At 45.0% G+C, this 26568-nt stretch overlaps 1 protein-coding gene and 1 pseudogene across 2 annotated transcripts; one reads left to right on the top strand and one right to left on the bottom strand.

Annotated features, from left to right (window-relative positions):
• Positions 1-22: 22 nt before the first annotated feature.
• COPS7B (COP9 signalosome subunit 7B) lies at positions 23-26314 on the top strand. Of its 2 annotated transcripts, XM_024740597.1 has the most exons (8): positions 23-158; positions 3922-4079; positions 7757-7934; positions 12010-12085; positions 14364-14452; positions 17271-17473; positions 19357-19462; positions 24568-26314. In XM_024740597.1, the coding sequence occupies exons 1-8, from the start codon at positions 96-98 to the stop codon at positions 24724-24726; spliced, it is 1032 nt and encodes a 343-aa protein (XP_024596365.1). In that variant the 5' UTR covers positions 23-95; the 3' UTR covers positions 24727-26314. The 2 variants fall into 2 exon arrangements, with proteins under 2 accessions (XP_024596365.1, XP_024596363.1); XM_024740595.1 differs by lacking the exons at positions 23-158; positions 3922-4079 and adding an exon at positions 5344-6059.
• On the bottom strand, positions 9088-10132 carry LOC112396708 (60S ribosomal protein L28 pseudogene; annotated as a pseudogene).
• Positions 26315-26568: the final 254 nt, after the last annotated feature.

Raw genomic sequence — 26568 nt, 5'->3', positions numbered from 1 at the left:
AGTGCGCGCAAGTTCATAAACCTGCTTGTAGGTTTCGTGGTTTCTGAATCCCTAGACTTGAAACCAGGCGGGAAGATCCTCTTCAGCCTCAAAAGATGACAGCCCACAGAGAGGTAACTTCTATTTGCATGGAACTCAGAAATCTCCTGCAAATCATGGTAAGGACGAAACAACAAACACAAACACTGATTAAATTATGAAAGATAATATAACAAACGACTCCTTCAAGTCGTACTTGTTCGTTGGCCTGGGGCGCCGTTTAGGTGTTTTGCAGGGGTTTCTGGTGTGCTCCTGCGTTGGACTGAGAGAGATACCGATTGTATACTCAGAATATCAGTACAGTTAGACTTCAGAGAATTTGCTAATCCAACCCCTGTTATTTTTATATATGAAGAAACTGAGGCCCAGAGAGGCAAAGAGATTGTTGAGGGATCACAGCAAGTTGGGGCAGAGTTAGAATTCGGTTCTAAGTCTCCTGCAGTCTGGGCTTTTTCCACTACACTAGGGTGATGATATTTTTAGCAGCATGGCTATGCGATCTTACTCTCCTTGGTGAAGTCTTCCCATCACGGTTGAAACACCCAGAGGTGTTGTCTGCCATTTTCAGTAAACAATGTTGCCTGCCATTCCAGTAAACAACAACAAATTTTGGCCACCATCAAGCCATCAGCCACTGAAGCCACCCTTGAAGATGGGCCCAGAGGGGAATTCAGGATGGAGAAAAACAGGATACTTGCCCCAGATAATTAAGACGCATATCTAAGGAATAATTTCAATGAGCTCAGACACTTGCATCTTCCCATACATAGAAAAGCACTAAAATCATTTATTTGAGATGTCTGTTTTTTGTTGATTAGCAGTAATCTTTTGATGTTCAGTTACATATTTTCTTTTCAGCAAAAACTCCTTTGTATCCTGGTTCCTCTGTTACCTCTTCGGAGCAGTTCCTCAGAGCTATCTGAGAGGCTGTCTCCTGGGCTATAGTCCTCAGTATGGCCCAGAGAGGCAAAGAGATTGTTGAGGGATCACAGCAAGTTGGGGCAGAGTTAGAATTCGGTTCTAAGTCTCCTGCAGTCTGGGCTTTTTCCACTACACTAGGGTGATGATATTTTTAGCAGCATGGCTATGCGATCTTACTCTCCTTGGTGAAGTCTTCCCATCACGGTTGAAACACCCAGAGGTGTTGTCTGCCATTTTCAGTAAACAATGTTGCCTGCCATTCCAGTAAACAACAACAAATTTTGGCCACCATCAAGCCATCAGCCACTGAAGCCACCCTTGAAGATGGGCCCAGAGGGGAATTCAGGATGGAGAAAAACAGGATACTTGCCCCAGATAATTAAGACGCATATCTAAGGAATAATTTCAATGAGCTCAGACACTTGCATCTTCCCATACATAGAAAAGCACTAAAATCATTTATTTGAGATGTCTGTTTTTTGTTGATTAGCAGTAATCTTTTGATGTTCAGTTACATATTTTCTTTTCAGCAAAAACTCCTTTGTATCCTGGTTCCTCTGTTACCTCTTCGGAGCAGTTCCTCAGAGCTATCTGAGAGGCTGTCTCCTGGGCTATAGTCCTCAGTAAGGTCCCCAAATAAAACATAACTCACAACTTTTAGGTTGTGCGTTTTTCTTCAGTCGACATTAGGTAAACATTTATTTGGTGGCTTTCCTGCAAGTGAAGGAGTGCAATGTTTGTTTATCCTCAGTCTAGGTAAGACTTGGTATTTTGATTTGTTCTTTTTTACTCAAGGCGACATTTAATATGATTTCAGAAACTAGGTAAAATTGTAGCTTAAGGTTTCCTTGGAGATCTGCTATCTCTTTTCCTAGGCCTTCCTTCCTCTTCCTGTACCCCTTTCACCTATCTGGGCACCCACCCAAGTTTTCCTTCCATGTAATTCAACAAACACCTTTTTCAGCTTTTGTTATTTGCCAGACTCTCTGTTGGTAGAAGGTGAAAGGCATGGTCACTGCCACAAGCAAGATAACCATCTAGTTAGGGAAAAAAAGAGACTCCACTGAAATTCAAGATGAACTGTGATGAATGGCACAAAAGCAAGGACATTAGAAGGCTACAGAGGCCCCCATGGAAAGATATATTTCAGCTGGCAAAACTTGATGGAGGAAGTGGCATGGGTAGGACTTTTTTCTGTTAAAAAGTTTTATCTGTAAAAAGTTTTATCTGTAAATCTTTTTTGTTAATGAAGTGTAACACATACAGCAAGAGCACAGTTTTGGCATATGTATACACCTGTCACCAACCCCCGAATCCAGATATTGAACATTTCCAGCACCCCTCCCAGGGTGCCCCTTCCCAGTTAGTGCTGCATCCTTCCATCCTGATAACCACTCTTCTGACTTCTATTACCATAGATCACTTTTGCTGTTCTTGAATTTCATTTAAATGTAATCATACAGTAAGTACAATATGAGTCTGGCCTTTTTTGTTCATCAATATTTTTGTGAGATTCATCCATGTCATATGTAGCAGTATCTTTTTTTTTTTAATTGCTAAGTAGTGTTCCATTGTATGTATGTAGCACCATTTACCTTCTCTAGTGTTCATGGGCATTTTGGTTTTCATTTACCAGTTTCTGGCTTTTATTAACGAAGCTGCAATGAACATTCTTCAATGTTTCTTTTTGTGGACTCATGCATTTATTTCTAGGAGAGGAGTTGCTGGCTTGTGTGGACAGCATACGATCAGCGATAGTAGATATTGCCAGTTTTCCAAACTGTTTGTACCAATCTTCACCTTCACCAGCAACATAAGAGAGTTCTAGTTGACTCTTAACCCTTGGCAATAGAGGGTGGTGTCAGTTTGTAAAATATTAGCCATTTTGGCTAAATGTGGTATCTCATTATAATTTTCATTTACATTGTCTTTGGTGTTGAGCCCTTGTCATATGCTTGTTGGCTACTTGATGTCCTCTTTTGTGAAGTGCCTGTTCAGGTCTTTTGCCCACTTTCTTAATTGGGCTAATTCTTACTGATTTGTTGTCCTTTATATAGTCTGGATATGGAGTTCCTTGTCCGATACATGCTTTGTATATATCTTTTCCAAGTCGGTGGCTTGCCTCTTTAGTCTTGTACTCGTGTCTTCTGAGAAGAGAAGTTCTTAATTTTAGTCAAGTGCCATAGTTCAATGCTTCCTTTTTATGATTAGTGCTTTTTGCATTGTTTAAATCTTTGCCTACATGGTTGGTGGAATTTGAACAGACAAATATGAGGGAAGAGCACTGCGAAAAGGAAGAGAGAGCAAGTTTGAGCATAGGCCCTGGTGTCAGAGAGGGAAGATGTGAGTCCTGTTAGGCCGGGAAGGCATGGAGTTTGGGCTCTAATGAGGTGGGGCGAGACAAAGCTGGATAGGTAGGAGGGAGGCATACTGAGAAGGGCCTTAACTGCAGCCTTGGAGTCTGGACATTATTCTGGAGGCTGGGGAGGCACAGCTGGAATATTTATGAGCTTAAACAGAACTTAGTTGTTCTCCTTCCACCACCGACTTTGCTCCTTCTCCTCTGCAGCCCTGTCCTCTAACACCACCCCCAGACAGCTCTGGCCTCCCCAGCCAGAATCCTGGGGGATATCTTCTTTTTCTATCCCTGCATTCAACTGGTCACCAGGTCTGATAGGTTCTGAGGTATCTAATTGTCTCCAACAATGTCCCTTCTATTTCATGCCCAGCTGCAGCTACCTTTGTTCAAGATCTCACAATCTCTTAACTGGAATACATCAGTCACCTCAAGCATTTCCCAGCCTCCATTTCTCTCCACATCCAATACATTCCTATAGCAGCTAGTGTCCAAAATGGCAATTATTCAGACCCCTCCACAGCTTAAAAACCCTAAATAGCTCCCCAGTGCCCTTAAGGTAAAACAAACAAACAAACTCTAAAAGAGTTTGCTCTTTCTTCCAGGCTCAACTCAAGCCTCATTTCCTCCAGAAGCCTTCCTTAAATCACCTCTCTCCAGGACACAGCCAGGAGAGCCTTATCTGTACCCCTGAGGCTCCTTGTGGCATCATCTGTCCTAGCCAGATGGACCTGTATCTCCCAGGAACCTTGAGCTCTCCCAGGTAGGAACTTTGCTGTATTTAGATTTTTACTGAGTATAGGGCTGTGCATGTGGTTTCCAAGAACCTTGATGACCTGACTCCAGCTCTGTAGCCCTCATTTCTTACCCTTGAACCCTGGGTTCCAGTCACTGTGGGTTTCTTCTCTGCATTAGTGTATGCTGAACAGTGCAGGCCTCTGTGACTATGGTCACTGCCCTCTTTTCTTCCCCTTTTTGCCCATAAGATGCCCACTTTCTCTTCCCCAACACATTCCCTTCTGTGCTTCCGAAGTATTGTCATCTCTCTCTCATAGCACTTAACACATTGAAGCTTTTTGAGGGCAAGAACCTTGTCTTATCTTCATATAAACTTCTAGAACATAATACGTGCTAAAGAAAATTTTAAAATAAATGAATGCGTTGGTGCTCGGCTCCTTTGTATCTGTCTAATTTCTGCACTCGAATGCACGAAAGGTAAATAGGGTTTTTTTCCTCATCTTCAAGACCTGAAAGTCTGTGGTGTATACTTTAAAGGAACCAGCCTAAGTGTTCAGTTACATGGCATTCTTATGCATCTTCCAGGGGAGTTGGTAAGTACCAAATGCAACGCCACGAATGTCATTTTGGTCACAGAACCATTGTTGGCTCAACCCATCTTCTGCTTATTTTAAAATATTTTCTGAATAAAGATGAAGAGCATGGTCTTTGGCTTCAGATAGCCTGGATTTCAAAGCAGACTTTTTTTTTAAATTATTTTTGGCTGAGTTGGGTCTTCGTTGCTGCGCGTGGATTTTCTCTAGCTGCGGCGAGCAGGGGCTGTTCTTCGTTGTGGTGCGCGGGCTTCTCATTGCGGTGGCTTCTTTTGTTGCGGAGCACCGGCTCTAGGTGTGCGGGCTTCAGTAGTTGTGGCACGTGGGCTCAGCCGTGGTGGCTGGCAGGCTCTAGAGCGCAGGCTCAGTAGTTGTGGCACATGGGCTTAGTTGCTCTGTGGCATGTGGGCTCTTTCCGGACCGGGGCTCGAACCCGTGTGCCCTGAATTGGCAGGTGGATTCTTAACCACCGCGCCACCAGGGAAGCCCTCAAAGCAGACTTTCATACTTACCGGCTTTTGGATTTTTTAAATAAATAAATAATTAATTAATTAATGGCTGTGTTGGGTCTATGTTGCTGCGCGAGGGCTTTCTCTAGTTGTGGCGAGCAGGGGCTATTCTTTGCGGTGCGCGGGCTTCTCATTGTGGTGCCTTTTCTTGTTGTGGAGCACGGGCTGTAGGTGCACAGCCTTCAGTAGTTGTGGCATGCAGTCTCAGTAGTTGTGGCTCACGGGCTTAGTTACTCCATGATCTGTGGGACCTTTCCGGACCAGGATTTGAACCTGTGTCCTCTGCATGGGCAGGTAGATTCTTAACCACTGCGCCACCAGGGAAGTCCCTGGCTTTTGGATTTTTAGGCTTAGTTATGTCACCTGAAAAATGGGAATAGTATGACAGGCCTAGAGTTATTATGAGAATTCAGTGAGACAATGTACAGCACCTGGCACATGGAAAAACGCTCAGTAAACGGTAGTTATTAGGCTTAGTATGTCTCTGTACCCCGAGGGTAGCCACAGTCGCCCTACGGAACTTCTGAGGGTAAAGCTCGGACAAAGAGGATGGATTTAGGGCCCAGGATGGTGATGGCGATGGTTGGGGGACCAAGTACTGCCTAGGCTATATTCCTCTCCTCAGGGCCCCCACCCTGTCCTGGGCTACAGCCCAGCTCGGGACCCACTTTCCCCGGCCGGGGCCGCCCTGGAGGTCTGAGGCTGCAAACGCGGCGGGGGAACCTAGTGTGGGCGGAACTCGAATGCAGCGGCGGGAGGCTTCCGGGGGAGCCGCAAGGGCAACGGGTCGGCGGAGGCAGAAAAGCGTCGGACGCCGGGCCGATCATGGACGCTTGACAACCTGCGGGCAGGCGCCGGGAGGCCAAGCCAGCGACCGAGAGGACGGAGAGGCGGCGAGGACAGGTAGGGGCCGGCGAGAGGGTGGGGCCCGGCGTGCCAGGTTCGTCTGGGCCGTCAGGCTTAGCGCCAGCCGTGGGAAAAGCCCTCGGCCACACCGCCCCGCCCCCGCTCCGGGGAGCGCGACCCGTGGCTCATCACCCTGCACCCGCGGCTCTGCTTGGAACACGCCACCCGCCCTGAAGTCCACCCCAGTCCGCGACTCTCAGCATCCGCATCGCGGTTGCTCTCGCTTCCCCACCCGTAAAGGCTGCTCCTTTGCCCCTCTGCCGTCCATCAAAATAGCGCCTCCCCCTAGGACGGGAATTCATTTCCCCTGAGTTCCTAGCCGCCTCCTCGGGCTCTCCCACGCCAGAAGAAAGCGATTATCGGCGCTTCCTCATCTCTTTGCCCCCGCGGGCTTTGCTCCTTAGGCCGAGGATTTTTTGAGGGACCGAAGTTCTGTCCGTTTTTCTACCCCTTCTCCATCTCCACGCCCTGTCATTCAATGTGTTCGCACGTGTCCACTTGGAAGGAGGTTGTTTTTCCTCTCCTAACCATCACCTTCCCCCGACATCTCCTTCCTACCCTCTCCCCCCAGTTTCCCCTTCCCTCAGCAACCTTTATTCCCTAGCACTTCATTTTTGCTGTTTCCGACAAGACCTTCTTAGGTAACCCTGGATGAAGCAACATACTTGATTTTGTAGTACTGTGAAAGGGCTGGCACTCTTGATGCCTGCCTCCAAAGGAAAAGTTAGTTTCTCTTGCACGAAGCTAACCTTTTCTGATTTATTGTCTTTTTCACTGTACTATACTTATTCATTTTGTCACACTGCCCAGTATATTATCATTTTTTGAGGAGTAATCTTTTCTCATGGAGAACTCCTGTAGAATAGATACGCAGTGTGTGTGTTCACACACCCAGCTTGTAGTAAGTAGATTATACAGTTGAGGGACCCTCCTGTCCTAATGCCTTCAGAGTGGCAATAGTATATCTTCATTGTTTTCTCAAATCTTTTTATTGTTTTCTTGAGATTTTGTACAAATTCTGAAGTCGTGTTTGGTAAAATGTCAACTACCAGTAGGAGGCCAAATAAAGGGATTTTCCTCATGGACTTACACAGCATGTATGTGTGTATTTTCTTAGTTTGAATATGTTGCTGCTTATCTTTCAAGATGATTTCCTCTTTTTCTATCTGATCAATGACTTATTTGATAAATGGGCCATCTTTCTTGTCTGCTTTTTGTCTTTCCTTATCTGTATCTGGCTATAGGTGGGATTCTAATGACACACCGAAGCTGTAACTGATTGCTTTTGCTTACATCTGCCGCCTCTGTGTTTTGGCAAGATTCTCTGCTTCTTAACCAGAGTCTAAAAATGAGGTAGATATATCTACCTCATTTTTAGACACCTACTGAGATACTCCTGTGTGTTTCTTTAGGTCCTGGTTAGGTTTAAGGGCTTAGAAGGTGCTGCCTTTGGCAAAGGGCCAGATGGAATGAAGTGGCTTTTACTAAATGTATTTCAAACCTCAGAATAAGGACAAAATCCCTTTAACTCCCAGTTAAACGCTACCCATCTCACAAAGTGAGATCTGGACTGAGGAGCTGTTTTTTCCTTTTTGAATACTGTAAAATTAAAGTATTCTGATGTCTGATCCAGCATTAAATAGGCATAGACTTTGCAAAGGAGAAGGAAGAATGAAATACTTTTCTTTGGACAGATCTCAAGACCAGAGAATGGCAGGTGAACAGAAACCCTCAAGTAACCTCCTGGAACAGTTTATCTTACTAGCCAAAGGTACCAGTGGCTCAGCCCTCACTGCTCTCATAAGCCAAGTTTTGGAGGCTCCTGGAGTATATGTCTTCGGAGAACTGCTGGAGCTGGCCAATGTGCAGGAGGTAAGAACAGTTTCTAAACAATTTTTCTATCTTCTTTGTTCTCAACCTTCCTGTGATTCTCCAGGTTTCCAAGGAATTTCTGTGCTGAAGCATTGTGGACCCATGAGATATCCTTTTGAGGAATTGGTGAGGCAGGGGAAGAGAGCAAGGATAATGTCCTGGGCTCCTTCTGGTCAATATTTTCATCTGAATTTGGGGCAAATCTTGATTGGGTTGCTAGTAATTTGAAAGATAGGGGAAAAAATCCAACTGAACCTGATGAATTAGAAAAGTAGAGTATAAGCATGGACTGATGTTTAACAGTCATTCTTAGGGACAAAAAACCTCCAGTGCAAATATAGACATTGAAAATTGGTCAGGTACATACATAGCAGAAAATGTTTGTTATTGAACATGAGATGGGCATGAATAAAGAATATATTGTTGGGCTTCCCTGGAGGCGCAGTGGTTAAGAATCCGTCTGCCAGTGCAGGGGACATGGGTTCGAGCCCTGGTCCAGGAAGATCCCACATGTCACAGCAACTAAGCCTGTACGCCACAACTAATGAGCCTGTGCTCTAGAGCCCACGAGCCACAACTACTGAGCCCGCGTGCCACAGTTACTGAAGCTGGCATGCCTAGAGTCCGTGCTCCACAACAAGAGAAGCCACCTCACCAAGAAGCCTGTGTGCTGCAATGAAGAGTAGCCCCTGCTTGCCACAACTAGAGAAAGCCTGTGCGCAGCAACGAAGACCCAAAGCAGCCAAAAATAAATAAATTTATTAAAAAAAAAAAGAATATATTGTTCCTGTGAAAAGGGCAGTGTTGTGCTGAAGAAGGTGTGTAAAAAAGATATGACAGGGCTTCCCTGGTGCCCCCAACATTGGAAAAAAAAAAAAAAAAAAAGATATGACATGAAAAGCTGGGAAGTAGTCCTTTTTGCTTTGTTTGCTTGTTTGATGTTGTTATTAAAACCTTGGGTATCACTTTGGTTGTTGTGCCTTAAAAATGAGAAGATCTGGTGAAGAGTAACCAGGTGGAACAGACATGTAAAGCAACCTATACTTTTTCAACCTCTACTTCCCATTTTGGATATTTTTATATTTATTGATTGATACTTTTATATTGATTGATCGAAAAATCTGGTGACATCTTTTTACTTTGGAGGATGTGCTCAGGAGCTCTTGGTAGGGTGCGTTGGCTTCCTCTTCACCATCACAGCTTCTTCCTGGCTGCCCAGGGTGGTGCCTGCTCTGCTGACGGCCACCATGTGCAGATCTGGGCAGTACTTGTTCTTGAGGATCATGTGCACGATGCTGCTGAGCGTCGCCCAGGCATTCTTGTTGACGGTGGTCCGCACATATGGGGTGGCTGACTTTTGCTGGCCAGTTCTTTTCTTCATGACACTAGGACACCTTTGCCATTGGCTGCCGGCTCCATGCCTGTAGCCCTGCTGTGAATCAGCCTGCTGTAGCAGAAGGAGTATGGGTCTTCACGTTACTGGACTTGCTGCTGTACATCTGCTTATTCCTCTTGGTTAGTAAACTTGAGCAGTTCCCCATGATCATCCATTGCAGATGTGTGGATGTAGCATCATTTCCTCTCCCTGCAACAGCTGGAAACAGGAAGACCTAGTTTTATTTATTTATTTATTTTTTTGCGGTACGCGGGCCTCTCACTGTTGTGGCCTCTCCCGTTGCGGAGCACAGGCTCCGGACGCGCAGGCTCAGCGGCCATGGCTCACGGGCCCAGCCGCTCCGCAGCATGTGGGATCCTCTTGGACCGGGGCACGAACCCGCGTGCCCTGCATCGGCAGGTGGACTCTCAACCACTGCGCCACCAGGGAAGCCCCTGGTTTTATTTTTTAATTGTAAATTTTTATTTAATGTCAGCCTGGCTTGCTAGACTGTAAGCTCTGTGAGGGTGAGGTCAATTGTGCTCACCATTGTTTTCCTTAGAGCTTATTATGTAGCCTGACACACAGTAGGCTTTCAGTAAAAATTTAATTACCAGAGATAGAAAAGGAATCCTGTGAGGGAAATTTAAGAAAACTGAGTTGTTTTTTTTAATAGGCTTTATTTCTTTAGAGCAGTTTTAGATTCACAGCAAAGTTGAGAGGAAGGTACAGAGAGTTCTAATATACCTTGTGCTCTTATACATGAATAGCCTGCCCCATTACCAATACCCGCCACCAGTGTGGAGCTACACTGGAACGTCATTATCACCCAAAGACCATAGTTTACATTAGGGATCACACTTGGTGTTTTATAGTCTGTGGGTTTAGACAAATGTATAATGACATGTCCCATTACAGTATCATACAGAGTATTTGACTGCCCTAAAAGTCCTCTGTTCTGCCTCTTCATCCCTTCCTCCCCTCTAATCCCTGGCCACTGATCTTTTTACTTCTTTCAGAATGTTGTGTAGTTGGAATCATACATATGGAGCCTTTTCAGATTGGCTTCTTTCACTTAGTAATATTGCATTTAAATTTCCTCCCTGCTCTTTCATGGCTTGGTAGCTCATCATTTTTCAAAAGAAGAGATGACCAAAGGGTAGTGTGTTTCTTCAAGTTTGTGAAAAGCCTGAATGAACATGCCAGGTGGTTGTTTCATATGGAAGTTTGGGTAAGAGGAGAAGGATGAAAATTAAAGCCAGAAAGACCTTGTTGACTTAGGCCAGTGGGAGAAATTTTGGAGTGTCTGCTTTAGAGAAAATAGTCTTTTATGGCTAGTTTTGTAATCGTCTGTCTGAAAAGTGGGGGCTAGATTTGATGGTCTCTTCCACTTATGATTCAGGGCCTCAGGAGATTCTCGGTAACCTGGGACAGTTGGCTGGGGTATTCAGATGCTAGAGTTCTCGTTGGAGTGCTTAGCAAATCACCCTTATCTTCCCATAGTTTGTTTTTTTCCATATGTGAGCTGGGAATAAGCTAGCTGCCTTTCAGTGGTCAGAAATTACAGACGTAGTTTTTGGAAGCTTTTTTTAAAAGATGGTTAAAATCAAGTGGTATTGTTAGTGTCCACAGAATACCACTTGGTTCCTGTTTAGACTTTATTGAGTTTGGTAAATTGGAAGAGTAACAGGTAGATATTTGTGAGTAAGGGAGACACCCAGTTACGGTAAGTGGCAGCAGAGCAGAGTAGAGCAGTTCCTGGCAGAACAGTATCTCTTTCGTTTTTCTTCTCCAGATGACGCTTTGCCATTAGCATTAGCGAGGAATAAGTAATTCTAATGAAAACTTTTATTTGGGGCTGGTATCCTGGTTTCCTGTCGCAGCTGGGCTGTTCTGTCATGCCTTATGCTGTGCTAATCTCCAGCATTCACAGTCCACATGTAGTCCTGAAGCTTGGAGTCAACCCTACACTTTTTTCAGTTTGGATTGATAGTGGCTTGTGCTGTACCCGCCAAGCTGGTATATTGACAAGGCTGCTCCAGTCTGTTTTTTTTTAAACTTATTTATTTGATTTATTTTTGGCTGTGTTGGGTCTTTGTTGCTGTGCACGGGTCTTTCCCTAGTTGTGGAGAGCGAGGGCTACTGTTCGTTGCAGTGCGCGGGGTTCTCATTGCAGTGGCTTCTCTTGTTGTGGAGCACAGGCTCTAGGCGCGCGGGCTCAGTAGTTGTTGTGCATGGGTTCTAGAGTGCAGGCTCAGTAGTTGTGGCGCACGGGCTTAGTGCTCCGCCGCATGTGGGATCTTCCCAGCCCAGGAGTTGAACCCGTGTCCCCTGCATTGGCAGGCGGATTCTTAACCACTGTGCCACCAGGGAAGTCCCTCCAGTCTGTTTTGATGGTAGGGGAATCCTGAGCAATCCTGAACTGCTCCCAGTGCTTACTGCTTTGTGTGTGTGTGCGTCTGTGTGACAAAAGTAGCTCCTGGGCATGCTCTGTGCAGTATAAAGCATGTATTCCTGAGAGAGAAAAATTAAACTTGGGGCCTTATTTATTTTTTCCCGAAGACTCGAAGAGTTGGGAGGGACCTCAGGGACCAAGCAATAAAACGGTCAGAACTGTGGCATGTGATCACCTGCCCTCTTCTTGAACACTGCAGTGATTGGTAGCTCGGTCTGTGAACTGCTTTTTCTTTTCCTCCTCAGCTTGCAGAAGGAGGTAATGCTGCTTATTTGCAGTTGCTGAATCTGTTTGCCTATGGAACATACCCAGATTACATAGGTGAGTTGGTTAAGATCCTCCAAAGACTTTTCTTAATTTTGTTGCTCTGTCTGGATATGTTGCCTTCATGAGGGTCACTGAGGTCTGGGATATAAAACATGGGGTGGTATCTTCCTAACCTGGCTGTTTCTCATTTTACTGTGCTCTGTAAGTGACCTCCCATGAGGACTTTCGTTCCCACCTTTTATTTCCCAGTGGGTAAATGGGGACTATGTTTATGCTCATCCATAAACATAGCGCTTGTTTATTTTCCAGATGAGATTCTTGAGGACTGGTGTTTGTAGAACACTTGGAGTGTTGTGAAATGTCAGAATACTTTGTAAAGTATTTAAGCGTTGTAAATATTATCTAAATACTATCAGCATATTGAAGAAAGTTTGGAAAACAGGGAAGAAAGTCACGTGTACTCCCATTAAACTACTGTTAGCATTATGGTGCTGGGCTTTTCTTCCTTGGGCTTGTGCTTTCTGATATGTAGGTGTAAGTAGATTATGTATACCATTTTATATCTTGCTTTATTCACTTATCTCATAGGCGTTTATCCATGTTTTAAGTCTTTGTAGTCATTTTTAATGTTCCATAATTCGAATAATCTACTCACCCCATTCTCTTTTGTGGATCATTTGAGTCATTGTATTGATAAATTAGAATCTTAAATGTCAGGAGCGAGGAGCATGAATGTCCAAACACTAACCTACCTTCCACCCAAGCCATTTTTGTCTGGTTTCCCTAGTTTATTTTAGTGATAATGACAGAGGCCTGGCAGTTTTTTTTAGTGGTATGACTCAGGGTCTTCTCTACTATGTCCTCGACTTCCCCTTTTTTCTCATTTTCTTTCTCCATGGTCACTTCTACTTACTCGGTGCTGCTGCCAGACTGGACAGTTTGCCACTTGCCAGCTTTTTCTGACCTTCACTTTGTTCCAGTGTGTGTATCCTTTGTTTCCATCCTCACTAAAGAGCAGCATTTTACAGACTCTAGAACCAGGATTCTTTTTTTTATTTTTAGAACTAGGATTCTTGCATTATATTCTGTGTCCACTTCAATAGTTGTGTGTTCTTTGGTAAATTAAATGGTCTTCTGTACCTCAGTCTCCTTATCTGTAAAATGGGAGTAATAAAAAGGTCCACAATCCCTTATCTGCACTTCTTGGGCTAGATGTTTCATAATTTAGAATTTTGGGGACTTTAAAAAGGTAATATGATGCATATACTTTTTTATGTAACACCCTCGAGAGATGTGGGTGGCACTGGTAGTCAATCACATTCACAGTTTTGCAGCAAAATAAATGAATATTCACAACAAGTGGGATAAAAAGCCTAACTCAATTTAGGTCATGATTTGCCACCAAATGAATTTCAGCACCGTGCTCAAGGGAGAAAAAGCAGTGTGGATTCACCTTTTTGGAATCCAGCATTATGGATAAGGAATTGAAGACATTTTGAATCTGTCTTGTGGGGCTGTTGTGAGGACTAACTGGATGTGTGTGTATATGAATGGATCTGTGTGTGCACTTACACTAAGTAAAGCTTGCCATGTACGTTGCCTTGGCTGGTGCCATTGCTGTTGCTATTATTGTTATTGCTAAAGTTTTGCCTGTCCTTCAAGGATCATCTCATAGTCCACCTTTCTTTCTTTTTGTCTCCTGTACCTCCCCAGTTCCCCAGTGTGACTGCACTCACTTGCACTCTCTTTTTTCTCTCCCCCTCTCTCTGTTTCCCTTTCTGCCTCTCCCCCACCTCCTCACCCTCTTGTTCTCTTCTGGTAGTTTGTATCTTTCTTCTGGTAGTTCTCTTGCATTTGTAGCTGTTGAAACATTGGATGGTAAGACTGAGGACAAGTCCAGGGCCATCGAGTTGCACAACTCTGGGTGGTAGTTGGTGCTCCTGGAGTTGCGGAGTGTAGTAGCCCTGACAAGCCCCGTCTCTTCCCCTTGAATCACTTAAGACAGTGCATTGCACATAACAGAGGCTCAGTGAAGACATGTTGAAAATAGTACTCCAGTAAGAGAATTGTCATGTCGTTTCGTGCACTCATGCCTGGCTTCTTAGGAGACTAAGGTTCTTGTGTGTAGAGATTCAGTTTTGTCTTCTTTGGTAGCACATGGTATTTCAGAGAAGATGGGAGGTGCTTATGGAACATTTGCCTAGTGAATAAGTGCAGAGTCATGACAGTGATTCAATAGCAGGTTTGATGTGGGGAGTTGGTGTGCTTATTCCATGAAGAAATCCTAATTTTATTTTGTGTCTTGATTTTTGTGGTGGGTGGGACTGAGCAGCCAACAAGGAGAGCCTGCCAGAACTGAGCACAGCTCAGCAGAACAAGCTGAAACACCTTACCATCGTGAGCTTGGCGTCAAGGATGAAGGTACGGTCCAAACCCTTTCCTGTCTTCCTCCTTACCTCGAGGCAGGTGTCGCATTGGCATCAGGGTGGGAACTCCCAGCTACACACAGTAGAGTTGCATCATAAATGCATAAAATTTGCCTGGCAAAGGACAAAAGAGAAAAACATAACAGTTAAAATAGTGTAGATAATTACTCACCATTCCATTTAGGAAAAGTATGCCCAGGAGTGATTGTGAATCAGCAGGTCTCAGTTCTGGCATGCCGTGGTACCCCACGTGCTGTGAGCATTTTGCCATGCTTAAAGGAGACTGCTGTTTCAAGAGACAGATTTTTCAAACAGCAAGGCATCTCAAGGCAAGTTAACTGCTTCAGCTGTTGCTCAGTGCACAGTGAACTGTTCCCATGCTGGAGGAAAAACTTGCTATGTTGAACTTACTCAGAGATAGATTTTTTAATATGCTGCCTTCCTCTGGGGATTTTCAAGGTTAATTATACTTATTGGAATTTTTGCCTTCTATGCTAACTTCTCACCCTAACCTTCTGTAAGATACCACTCCACTATATCTCTGAGTTCTTCTTTTTAGAAGAAGACGTGCAACCAACTGCTCATAGCCATTAACAAAGAAGATCCAGGTTTGATTAATTTATAGTTGATTTGTGGCTCTCTGCCCAATCCCAGCCTAAATGTCTATAAGTTTTTGTGGGGCTGTGCCTTTGAAAAAGTTTGCTTTTTGCATTTCCCCCCTGTGATTGAGCTGGAGAGATGTATATTTGTTCTTGGATTGCTGTTTCACGTGATAAAATTATTTTATCTGGCCTAATCACAAATTTCTGATTCTCAGCTGGGCACTTCAGGTGGGAGGCCTATTTTGTTAGGAAATGAGGACCTGAATTTTTTTTTTGTCCTGATCATGAACTTCTCAAGTGTAGCAAAGAGTAGGAGCGACTTTTTCCCTCGTTTCTGCAACCTGTCATTCTTTTTTTTTTTTTAACATCTTTATTGGAGTATAATTGCTTTACAATGTTGTGTTAGTTTCTGCTGTACAGCAAAGTGAATCAGCTATACATATACTTATATCCCCATATCTCCTCCCTCTTGCGTCTCCCTCCCACCCTCCGTATCCCATGCCTCTAGGTGGTCACAAAGCACCGAGCTGATCTTGCTATGCGGCTGCTTCCCACTAGCTATCTGTTTTACATTTGGTAGTGTGTATATTTCCATGCCACCTTCTCACTTTGTCCCAGCTTACCCTTACCCCTCCCCGTGTCCTCAAGTCCATTCTCTAGCTCTGCATCTTTATTCCTGTCCTGCCCTTAGGTTCTTCAGAACCATTTTTTTTTTTTTTAGATTCCATACATATGTGTTAGCATATGGTATTTGTTTTTCTCTTTCTTACTTACTTCACTCTGTATGACAGTCTCTAGGTCCATCCACCTCACTACAAATAACTCAATTTCGTTTCTTTTTTATGGCTGAGTAATATTCCATTGTATATATGTGCCACGTTTTCTTTATCCACTCATCTGTCGCTGGACACTTAAGTTGCTTCCACGTCCTGGCTATTGTAAATAGAGCTGCAGTGAACATTGTGGTACATGACTCTTTGAATTATGGTTTTCTCAGGGTATATGCCCAGTAGTGGGATTGCTGGGTTGTGGGGTAGTTCTATTTTTAGTTTTTTTAAGGAACCTCCATACTGTTCTCCATAGTGGCTGTATCAATTTACATTCCCACCAGCAGTGCAAGAGGGAACCCTTTTCTCCAAACCCTCTCCAGCATTTATTGTTTGTAGATTTTTTGATGATGGCCATTCTGACTGGTGTGAGGTGATACCTCATTGTAGTTTTGATTTGCATTTCTCTAATGATTACTGATGTTGAGCATCCTTTCATGTGTTTGTTGGCAGTCTGTATATCTTCTTTGGAGAAATGTCTATTTAGGTCTTCTGCCCATTTTGGATTGGGTTGTTTGTTTTTTTGCTATTGAGCTGCATGAGCTGCTTGTATATTTTGGAGATTAATCGTTTGTCCAACCTGTCATTCTAAGCCCCTGTACCAACCCTGGATTTCAGACCTTTAGTCATAGAAAACCCCCCAGGTATGTTTGCCCTCTTCTCCTCATATATCTTCCTCCTGTTTCTGCAGATTTGATTGCTGTGTTAATTTTCAAACTAATAGTGATGTGTCATAGGATTTACAGAAAACTGGTATTTAGATATCCAGTTGTCTTGGAGTCGTGCCAAATGTTGGTACAGTCCATTACAGGACTACTGTTGGGGAATTGACATTGGTTGTCAGAGACCAAGAAAACATGTAAACTTCAGGATGACCTCTGAGCTTGCAGTATCCACTGGCCACCTGTAGGTGGATGCATTAGACTGTAAGATTTTTAATTGTGCTCTGCTGGGCAAGCAGCCAGTTTGTGTGTCCAGTGTCTGAGATTCTTTGGAGTTTTTTTTGATGATCTGGCGTCTTATACAAATTCTGCCAGCTTCCAAAAGGCAGCAGAGTGCCAGATACTGAGGATATCCCTTTTTCCTCTAGAAAGAGTCTTTGGGATCTCTAAGAGTGTGCTTCAGAGCATGAAAGCTGGAAGCTGAGCAAAGTCCAGGAGGCAGGGGTTGGAGGAGAACACATTCCTAGATGCTGTGGGTCTTGTTTGGATCCCACAGGTCTCAGCTCATTTATCGATCTCTTGTTGCCATAGATGTTAATAATTACCACTAGACTGCATTTCCCAAAGCCCTGAGGCATATGTTGGCTATCTGAGTAATAACTTGAATTTTCTTTAATGTTTACCAATGGTTTTTGTAAACATCGCATGTACCTTATCTATAGTGTATCCCCTACTCCGTGCTGCTGAAGGACCTGGAGATGCGGAATCTCCGGGAACTGGAAGACCTCATCATCGAGGCTGTCTACACTGATATCATCCAGGGCAAGCTGGATCAGCGAAACCAGCTGCTAGAAGTGGATTTCTGCATTGGCCGTGACATCCGAAAGAAAGATATCAATAATATTGTCAAGACCTTGCATGAATGGTGAGGCTCAAAGAAGGAGGTGCCCCCCTCTTTAGGGAGGGGATACCTAGCATGCCCTCTATGCCTCTGTTTGGGGAAATGTGGTCTCCAGGTATCAGCTGGGGCTGCCTGGGAGCTGGGGCCTTGGGACAGCAAGCTAGGGAGTGGGGCTGCATTTGTGACTACAGCTGTGTGGCAGTAGGAATCACTTCAGGCTTCCTAGTGCCATGGTTGTAAAATAGTTCTTGTCCTATGCAGTTGGGGGCTATTTAGTAGCAGGCTGTAAAATGCCCAGAGTTGGCAGGTGGAGCCTCTGAAGCCTCGCTGTGTGACACTGATCCTGTGCTTTGCAGACTCACCCTCAGTGTTTGACCAAGCTTGGGAATTAGTGTTGGTAAGATTCTTTGGATAAGAGAACCAAGTTCGGCATCAGTAACATTGGGCTAGTGTTTGTAAAACATTGTGAAGGATATTAAAGACAAGGAATGGGTTATTCTAAGTTGGAACACAGACTCATATACAGAATATTTGATAACCATATTCTGGTATATGAAAGGAAGTGGAACATTTGCATGTACTCCATTTTAATGGAATTTGATGTTCGCAAGAGCTGTTGCACGTTCTACACGGATTTGTCATGGTGTGATTCAAGACTGAGTTGTGAAGGAGGACCAGGGTGAGAGTATAATTGGAGGTGAGGAGAGTGTGTTCCCAGGTGGCACATGGCACGTCGGAGGCCATGAATCAGAGTAGGCAGACTGTGCAGAGGGCTGGGGTTCATTTTGTCTTTAAACAGACTGACTCTCTGGCTTAGCCTCTAGGGGTGTGTATCCAGGGATGTACAGACTGACTCTCTGGCTTAGCCTCTAGGGGTGTGTATCCAGGGATGTACAGCCCAGCTTTGACCCTCTGGGGGTCCACAGCCCCCTAAGTTTCCCTCACTTCAGCTACTGTTGGATCCCCAGGCATGTACTTGCCCACCGTTTACCCCAGGTTCTGTCCCAAGTGTGACTCCAGACCCCTTCCCTTTACAATATCTGACACAAGCAGGAACTTTCAAAAGATTTTAAGACGGTGAAGTCAGACTAAATGGGAAATAAACTTAGAAAACACCCCTAACATGAAAATGGTCTGGCATACAAAATCTAGGTTTCCAGTCCCACTAAAGTTGGCTGTCTTTTCCCGTTTTTGAGATGACTGACACCGTCTTTCACCTGCACAGTCTGGCTTCAACGTGTTTGCATCCAGAGGGCCTATTCTAGCCCCCATTCCAGGAGGTTTACTAGTACGAATTCCTACAACTTGTTTTTATGCATTGGAGTTAGATTTGAAACAAAATTGGTATGTAGAGTGGCACCACAAATACGCAGAATGTTCCCAACTGTTGACTCTAAAGTGGAGGGTATGTGGCTATTTATTGTACTATACCTTCAACTTTTTTTTTAACGTATTAAAATTTTCAAAATAAAAAGTGGGGAAAATGGTATAATGAGGAGGGGGTGGCAGTTGGGAAGTAACACACTTCTGAGAAAAAGGGCAATCTTCAAAATAGGATGCTTTTAGAAAGTAAATTTTTCTGTTGAGAAAGCTGATTGATCAGTGCCATCTGTGAAGTCCCTCCTAATTCCTTTAATTGCACAGTCCGCGAAGCCTTCCCATGGGATACAAAGGTTGGAAATTAAAGCTGTATGCTAAGAAACCACCCCACATCGTCCATGTTTGTTTCCATATGCCCTATGTTATGTATTCAGAAACACCTGTCTTTTGGAAGGAGTGAAGGGGCAAGAGCCCTGGCAGACGGAGTGTTACAGGAAGTCTCTAAGGAATCAGGGAGGGAGATTTGGGAGGCTGCAGGACAACTACCAGGCTTTTCTGGGGCTCAGGGCTGGTTATCTCTTATATAGGTGCGATGGCTGCGAGGCAGTCCTGCTGGGCATCGAGCAGCAAGTTCTGAGAGCCAACCAGTACAAGGAGAACCACAGCCGAACTCAGCAGCAGGTAGAGGCTGAGGTGAGGAAGAGAACGCCTGTCCCCACTCCAGGGTATCCCTGTTTGTCCCTTGTCTTGTGATCTTGGCGTAGATGAAACAGCACTCACTCGCTTGTGGGCACTGGGTGAGGTGCTGGGGTAGAGGTGAGTGTGACCCAGGCACTCCTCTTGGTGCTGTCCGTCTCGTTTCTGATTCCTGGTCACCAGAGCATGAGCGGGCTCGGAGAGCGGAATGTAGTAATTCCTCAGTTTACACGCACTTTGCAGCTGTAGAGCAAAAGAAACGAGTTTGGGGATGGGTCTTAAAGATGGATGGAGGGATGGTGGTTACCAGGCGGGGCAGAGTGCCGGGTGCGGCTGGGCTGGGGCACATGGGGCTTCAAGGCCCCGGTGCTGCTCTGCCTCTTAAGTCGTGTGGTGGGTGCACAGTGTCCCTTGTATTCTTCTCTAATCTGTATGTGTATGTTGTAACCTTTTAAAATGCATGATATGTTTCATCTTGAAAAAGGAAAAAAGGGAAAAGATTTGGTGGATGAAATGCAGGAGAAGATAAAAGTGTGTGATTGTGGTGTTAGACGCCTGGTTGTTCAGGACATTTTTAGCCTCTGGGAGAGACGCAGGCTCCAGCCCTTGAGTTAGTGGGCGTTTGTCTGCCTATAGCCTGGACACCTGTGGAGCCATCTCCCAATTTGTTTGGAGCCCTGAAGATCAGAATTTTAGCACTGAAAGTCCTTTTCTAGCGTGATGGAGCTTGAAGCATTAATGGTATTTAATGAATTTTAGAAGTCAGGTATCCTAGAGTGTAGCAGAATGGGACCCAGAGTTACAGCTAAGGAACATAAGAAATAAGTAGTTGTGCCTTTCTAAGGGGGATTTGTAAAATTTGAAGATTTCCCCTGTCTGTTGTATGTACTCCTTGAAAATAAAACGTGGTCTTTGTAAGCCCAGCTCCTTGTCCCATGCCTAATGAGCACATAATAGGTGCTCAAATGAGTGTTTATATTTCAGGCACACCCTATAAGTGTCAGTGGACTGCTGAACACTGCTTTCATGAACTACTAGAGTGCATTTATTTCAGATACACACATCCCTGTATATATATGCATACCTACTCTGTGAATGTTCCATCCACTGTAAATTTTTAACTCTACTTCTAGCCAAAGAAGTGTGAACTATATTTAATTTAGCATTAGTCAAAGACAGATGCAATTAGGAAAGTAAGCCTGCAGCTTCTCTAACAAGCTCTGTGATCCCCGTCTTGAATATTTTGGTCTCTTCTCTGACCTGGGATTGATGTCTGAGCAAAGTAGGACAGTATTCACTGATTCTTCCCTGTACATCAAACCCTGGAAACAGTAGATTTGCAGGTGAAACGCCCACCTGACCTGGGATAGCCTGAAACACTCTTAAACCTGGTTGGTGGCCCAGGAGGAGGAGTCTGATCGCTACTGGCTGCCCCATTGTGCTTGGACTGTTGCTAATTGTGTGGCAGGTGGTGGGCTTGACTGTGGTCGTTTGCAAAACTGAATGATACTAGTTTTAGAATTTTGAATGGCTCAAGTTTATTTCCAGAAAAAATAGCATCTGATGAAAGAAGACACTGCCTAATGTTGAGGCACGACCAATATGTAGACAGCGGTGTGAGCTCCCTAGATTATGGTTATTAAATGAGAGCCAGCACACATGGATTAGCTCTCAGTGGCCCACTGCTGGAAAACACAGCTGGCAGAGCCTGATGCTGCCACCAGGTGGCAGTAAGGATTTGATTAAGTTTGAGAGAAAGAAATTTGAGGAAACCTCCAAGGTCACCTCCACTACCAATTAAAACAGTTTACTAATTTAATAATCTTCTAGGAAATCTAGAACAGACAAGTATGAGAAGAGTGGGAGCGTGGTCAAAGCCCAGAGCCTTGACAGTTTTTCCATTCACAAATGCATGATCTGGCTACTACGTGTAGGATGCTGACCGTCCCCCGGCTGAAGGCACGTGGAAGGTGGTCACTAAATATTTGTTGACTTGAAAATAAAACAGATCTACTACAAACACAGCTGTAATTCTGTCCTATTCTGCTTGTATTTATGCTTCCGTTACTCTTGACTTAACTTTTTTTTTTTTTTTTTTTTTGTGGTATGCGGGCCTCTCACTGTTGTGGCCTCTCCCGTTGCGGAGCACAGGCTCCAGACGCGCAGGCTCAGCGGCCATGGCTCACGGGCCCAGCTGCTCCGCGGCATGTGGGATCTTCCCGGACTGGGGCACGAACCCATGTCCCCTGCATCGGCAGGCGGACTCTCAACCACTGTGCCACCAGGGAAGCCCTTGACTTAACTTTTATAGTCATTTTCTCAACTGAGTTGATCTTTTCTTTATTTGTCCTTAAGTTGGATTGCTTGTTCCCAGAGGGGAAAACTTGACGTTTTTCTCCCAAAATCTTATAACAGCAGCTATCTTCTGTTGAGTATTAGCTTTAAGAGTCTTCCCTCTTAACGAAGTCAGCCCTATCACAAAGTGCCTAAGAATATTCTCTCCTTTTAGTTTTTCACAGAAATAGCGCATAATTAGTTACAATTCCAGCATACCTGGAGGAGATAGAGCAATAACATTATGAGCTGTGTCATTACCTCTGAGCAGATACTCTGGAGGGGAGGTAATGATCACCTCCACAAAGCACCTCCTCATTTACATTTGATTTTGGAGTGTGTTTTTCTTTATATTTCAGTGTGCTTATAAGTCTGATATTCTCTGGAATGTCAATCTGTAGTTCTTGCTGCATTCACAAAATAGGCTGTGTTCCAGTCAGGTAGGTAATAGAGCATAACTGGACAAAGTAAGCTCTGTTTTTCTTTATGTAGAAAATGCCCCAGGAGTTAAGTTAGTGACAGATCTTGAGCCTGTTGGCTGTGTGGTGCGCCAAGAGTGTGCTTCTCGGTGCTTCCGGGAGTGCTTCTCTCCATCTCCCCGTTCTTCGCTTCTATGTAACCCTTTCCCCACTGTGCAGTCTACTTCTGTTGTCTCCCTTTGCTCTGCCCCATAGCTCAAAGAGGTTTTCCTACCCTAAGACTCTCTTCTTTCTCCTTTTGCCTGAATATTTAAAGTCTCTAGTAGAACTAGGCTGTGATTTTGTTAGCAGGCGCAGTCCCACCTGAAAATTCCTGAGGCCCATGATTTGAGGGGCTTGACAAACTCTAGGTCATCTGGGGTAATGGGATGGGGATGGCCTGCAAGCCAGACTACTCAAGGAAGAAAATAAGGATCAGGGGCATTTAGGCCAAAGAAGACAAGTCTGCGGGATATTAGTCGTCGTTTAAAGGGCGGCTCTGTGAAAGAGGAGTTAGACTTCTCAGGATTGTTTCTTGAAGCTGAGATGGGCTTAACTGGTGGACCTACATGAGTGGCCACTCTTGGGTCCCGGAAGGAGCTATCTGCAAGTAGACCTGCACAGCTATTACAAAAAGCTAGTTGACTCTTAACTCCCCTTTAACTATGAGAGTCTGTTATTGGCTCGGCAGTCTACTTTGTGAGTTCCCTGTGTTTAAAATGCTAACAATCAAACTGATGGAGCATGACATATCCATAATAGGGCCCACTGTGAGCCACGTCATCCCCCGCATCCAGGCTGAGGCCTTGTTTAAGTTAAAGGGCCTCATTTCTTAGGCTAAGAGACACTTGCCCAAGAAGCCCTCATTTTCACTGTGGCGTGTTTACCTGACTGTGGAGGATTCAACTTTGTCAGTACGTAGTCTTACTGGAAGCTAGATGTGAACTCCTGAAACACAGAGGAGACACAGCACACAGGAGGCCACCATCTGAGGGTGAGAGGGCACTGCCAGGCAGTATAGGTTGAGGGGAGGCTAGTGGTCAGGACAGGTTTGTGGAAGAGGTAGGGTCAGAGGTGGCTAGCGAAGGAGGAGGCTTGCCCAGGCTGGAATAACAGGGTGCAGGAAAGGCAGCAAGGCAGAAGAAATGACTGCTTCTGGGTGTGAGGCCGGGGACTAGCGTGGCTCTAGTGGAGGGCACATGTTGTGGAAGGGAAGGAAGGTACAGGGTCTTGAGGGGCGGGTCAGAAGTGCAGAACAAACCAGGTTTTTCCTTGGGGTAAGCTCATTTCTTTTTCTGGCTTTCCAGGGTCACTGAGCACCTGAAATAATAGCTTGATAGTTTCTATACGAAAAAGCTGCTTGAGGAGGTAAATAGGCATTTGAATGAATGCTTAGAAAACATATCAAACTGGACAAACCTTGTTATTTTATAAAGCAGTGATAACAAAGAAATCACATTTCTTAATCTCTCCCCCAAGGCCTTCAAAATACACTGAAGTGAAACAAAAATCTCTTTTATTTATTTATTTAAAAATTTTATTTGTTTATTTTTGGCTGCATTGGGTCTACTCTTCGTTGCGGTGCGCGGGCTTCTCGTTGCAGTGGCTTCTTGATGCGGAGCATGGGCTCTAGGTACGTGGGCTTCAGTAGTTGTGGCTCGCGGGCTCTAGAGTGGAGGCTCAGTAGTTGTGGCGCACGGGCTTAGTTGCTCCGCGGCATGTGGGATCTTCCCAGACCAGGGCTCAAACCTGTGTCCCCTGTTAATTGAAGAAAGGAACGCTGAAAACAGTACTGTGGTCGCATTTTTCTTTTACTACATTTTTCGTCATTTGTCACTTAGTTGGCTGAAGTTTATCCTCTAGTTGCTTATTCAAGAAGGGCTCGTGGGAATTCGGGAATTGTATTCCCAAAATTCTGGTGAAAATATCTGTGGTTTCATATGTGAACAGTAATGAGCTGAGTATAGCATCTTGTGTCACCCTTTCTTTTTCTTTGGCCATTTTTACCAGTGCTTTCTTTCACTTGCTGTGTTGTACATTTTTGCCAAATGGTCCACTACCACTTGGCTTATTCCCCATTTTCAACCAAGAAAGCATTAGTTCCACTTTTTTGCTTGACTCATTTCCATGTATCTTCCATGAGCAGCCCCTGCTTGTTTCTCCTCATCTGAGTTTCTGAAGATAATCTCAGATTTTCTTGCAGAGGATTCTGGCTTCTTCCCTTGAGTGGCCCCCCTTATAGCGAGAACAAGTTGCAGTGAGTTTCTGGCGCTTACAAGCTGACCACACCAATTCTGTGTCTCCTTCCAGGTTACCAACATCAAGAAGACACTCAAAGCTACCGCGTCCTCCTCAGCTCAGGAGATGGAGCAACAGTTGGCTGAACGAGAGTGTCCCCCCCATGCTGAGCAGAGGCAGCCCACTAAGAAGATGTCCAAAGTGAAAGGTCTGGTCTCCAGCCGCCACTAGGGCCGGCTGGGGCAGCTGGCACTCACCAGGCCTGGGTCAGGTGGGGAGGGGACACCAAGGGCCTATTTCCTCCCCTCTCTACCTTCCATGAGTTCCAGACCTGCCCATCCCCTCACCAGCGCCTCCCCCCACATTGGTACTGTTCCAGAAGAACCATTAACTCCCTTCCCTCTCCCACTCCCTCTTCCCCAGTTGCTCCCTTCAGACTCAGGGGCTCCACGGATGCCATCCCAACAGGGCCAGACACTGCCCAGCTTCCCTCCAGGAGGTTCTTGTCTCTGTCTAAGGGCTTGTATCCCTCCCAGTTTTTCTTTTGCTTCGTGTCATTTTGTCAGGCTGGTCATAAGCTGGAAGCAGCTTTAACTGGCCCACAGGGATGACTGCGAAGGAGGCCCCTCTCTGAGTGACGGGAGGCACTCCTTCTCCAGCCCCATGTGCCACAGTGCCCACCATGGTGCAGGCGCTCTAGCCAGGTATCAGAATGCTTTGTTTTCCCTCTCCTGCCTTATCCCTTGTTGGCAGCTCAGATCAGGCCATGGAGGGATGTGATGCTGGGCTATGTTTACTAAACCTGCGGGTTTTCAGCCTCTTACGCCCAGCTCCAGTCTCTCATTAGTTGGGAGCACCGGGCTGTTAACCTCTGGAATCTGAGCACCCGTAGGGGTCGCTGCGGGTCTGCTGGGTGACGGAAGTTTCTTCCGGCTTGGTGTTCTCCGCTGGCCTCGCTCCCTGCTGCCTCTGACTACTCAGACTGGTTTTTGGTGTGAAGGCCCCGGCCGCCCACTGGGGCTGTCTGCCAACACTTGTTCTCCCGAGATGTTTAATTCTTCCCGGCTGCATCCGTGGTGGGGATGGTGGTGTTGAGGCCCCTCTATCTGGTGAAGGATCTGTTGCTGCTTCTGTTTCTTTCTTCCCACCCTCCCTGGCTGGTGACCCAGAGCCCTCTGATGATGGCATTCTCCTGGCAAGAGAAAAGGACTTGACTAGCCTTTCTGAACTTGAACAGTTTCAGGTTATATTTTAATTTTTTTTTTTTTTTTTTGTACAGGTTCTGATTCTAATACATTTCAACATGCTTTTTTCCCCCCTCGTGTCAATATTTGTTATAGACTAATCGCCGGGGAGTTTCACCTGGTTGGAGGGTGGGGTGTGTGTATGTGTGTGTGTGGTGGTGTTTTTTTTTTAAGGGGAGGTGGAGGTTCTGGACTGATATTAAAGAGAGAAAAAGCACATTTTAGAAAACAAAATAAAAGTAGATTTAATGTATGTGACTGTGGAATGTGAGGTTGCATAGCTGGTAGATCTTGAGGGGCTAGAATTAGGGTGGTTCAGGGAAAATGTGATACTGTTTCAGTGCCATGGTTAAAAAACGGATTTCTCCTTTTTCCAAAATGTCCAACAGCTGCCTACCATTGATCAAATGTTAACAAAACACTCTTGTTTCCCTTTTTATGATTTATGTCCCCATATAACATTATGCCCAGCTGGAGGGTTTAATTCCCAAAGTATGTTTCATGAAACCCTTTGATAGATGCTCTGTGGAAAAGGGGTTCTGTTGTTAAATAAATTCGGCACATCCTGCATCCCATATCCTCACTGGAAATTCATTGTTAAGGTCTCAAAGAAGGCCTGGGGGAGGAAGCCTGTTCCCAACACTGATTTCACCACCAAATCCTTTTTTGGTAATATTTAGTGGAACACATTTTGGGGAAATTTTTGGAAACGTATTTCTCAAAACCACCTCCCAGCCTTATAGGTTTTTCCAGCTATTCTTTCCAGACACAAAACAGTCACTCTCACTGTGGTCTGTTGCAAGTGGTCTTCCATCCTTATCTTTCCCAC

This window comes from Neophocaena asiaeorientalis, unplaced genomic scaffold, assembly GCF_003031525.2.
Source record: "Neophocaena asiaeorientalis asiaeorientalis breed wild unplaced genomic scaffold, Neophocaena_asiaeorientalis_V1.1 scaffold388, whole genome shotgun sequence".
In the NCBI taxonomy this organism is placed as follows: domain Eukaryota; kingdom Metazoa; phylum Chordata; class Mammalia; order Artiodactyla; family Phocoenidae; genus Neophocaena; species Neophocaena asiaeorientalis.
The sequence above is the reverse complement of the archived record's forward strand: the minus strand, read 5'-3'. Positions and strand labels throughout refer to the sequence as shown.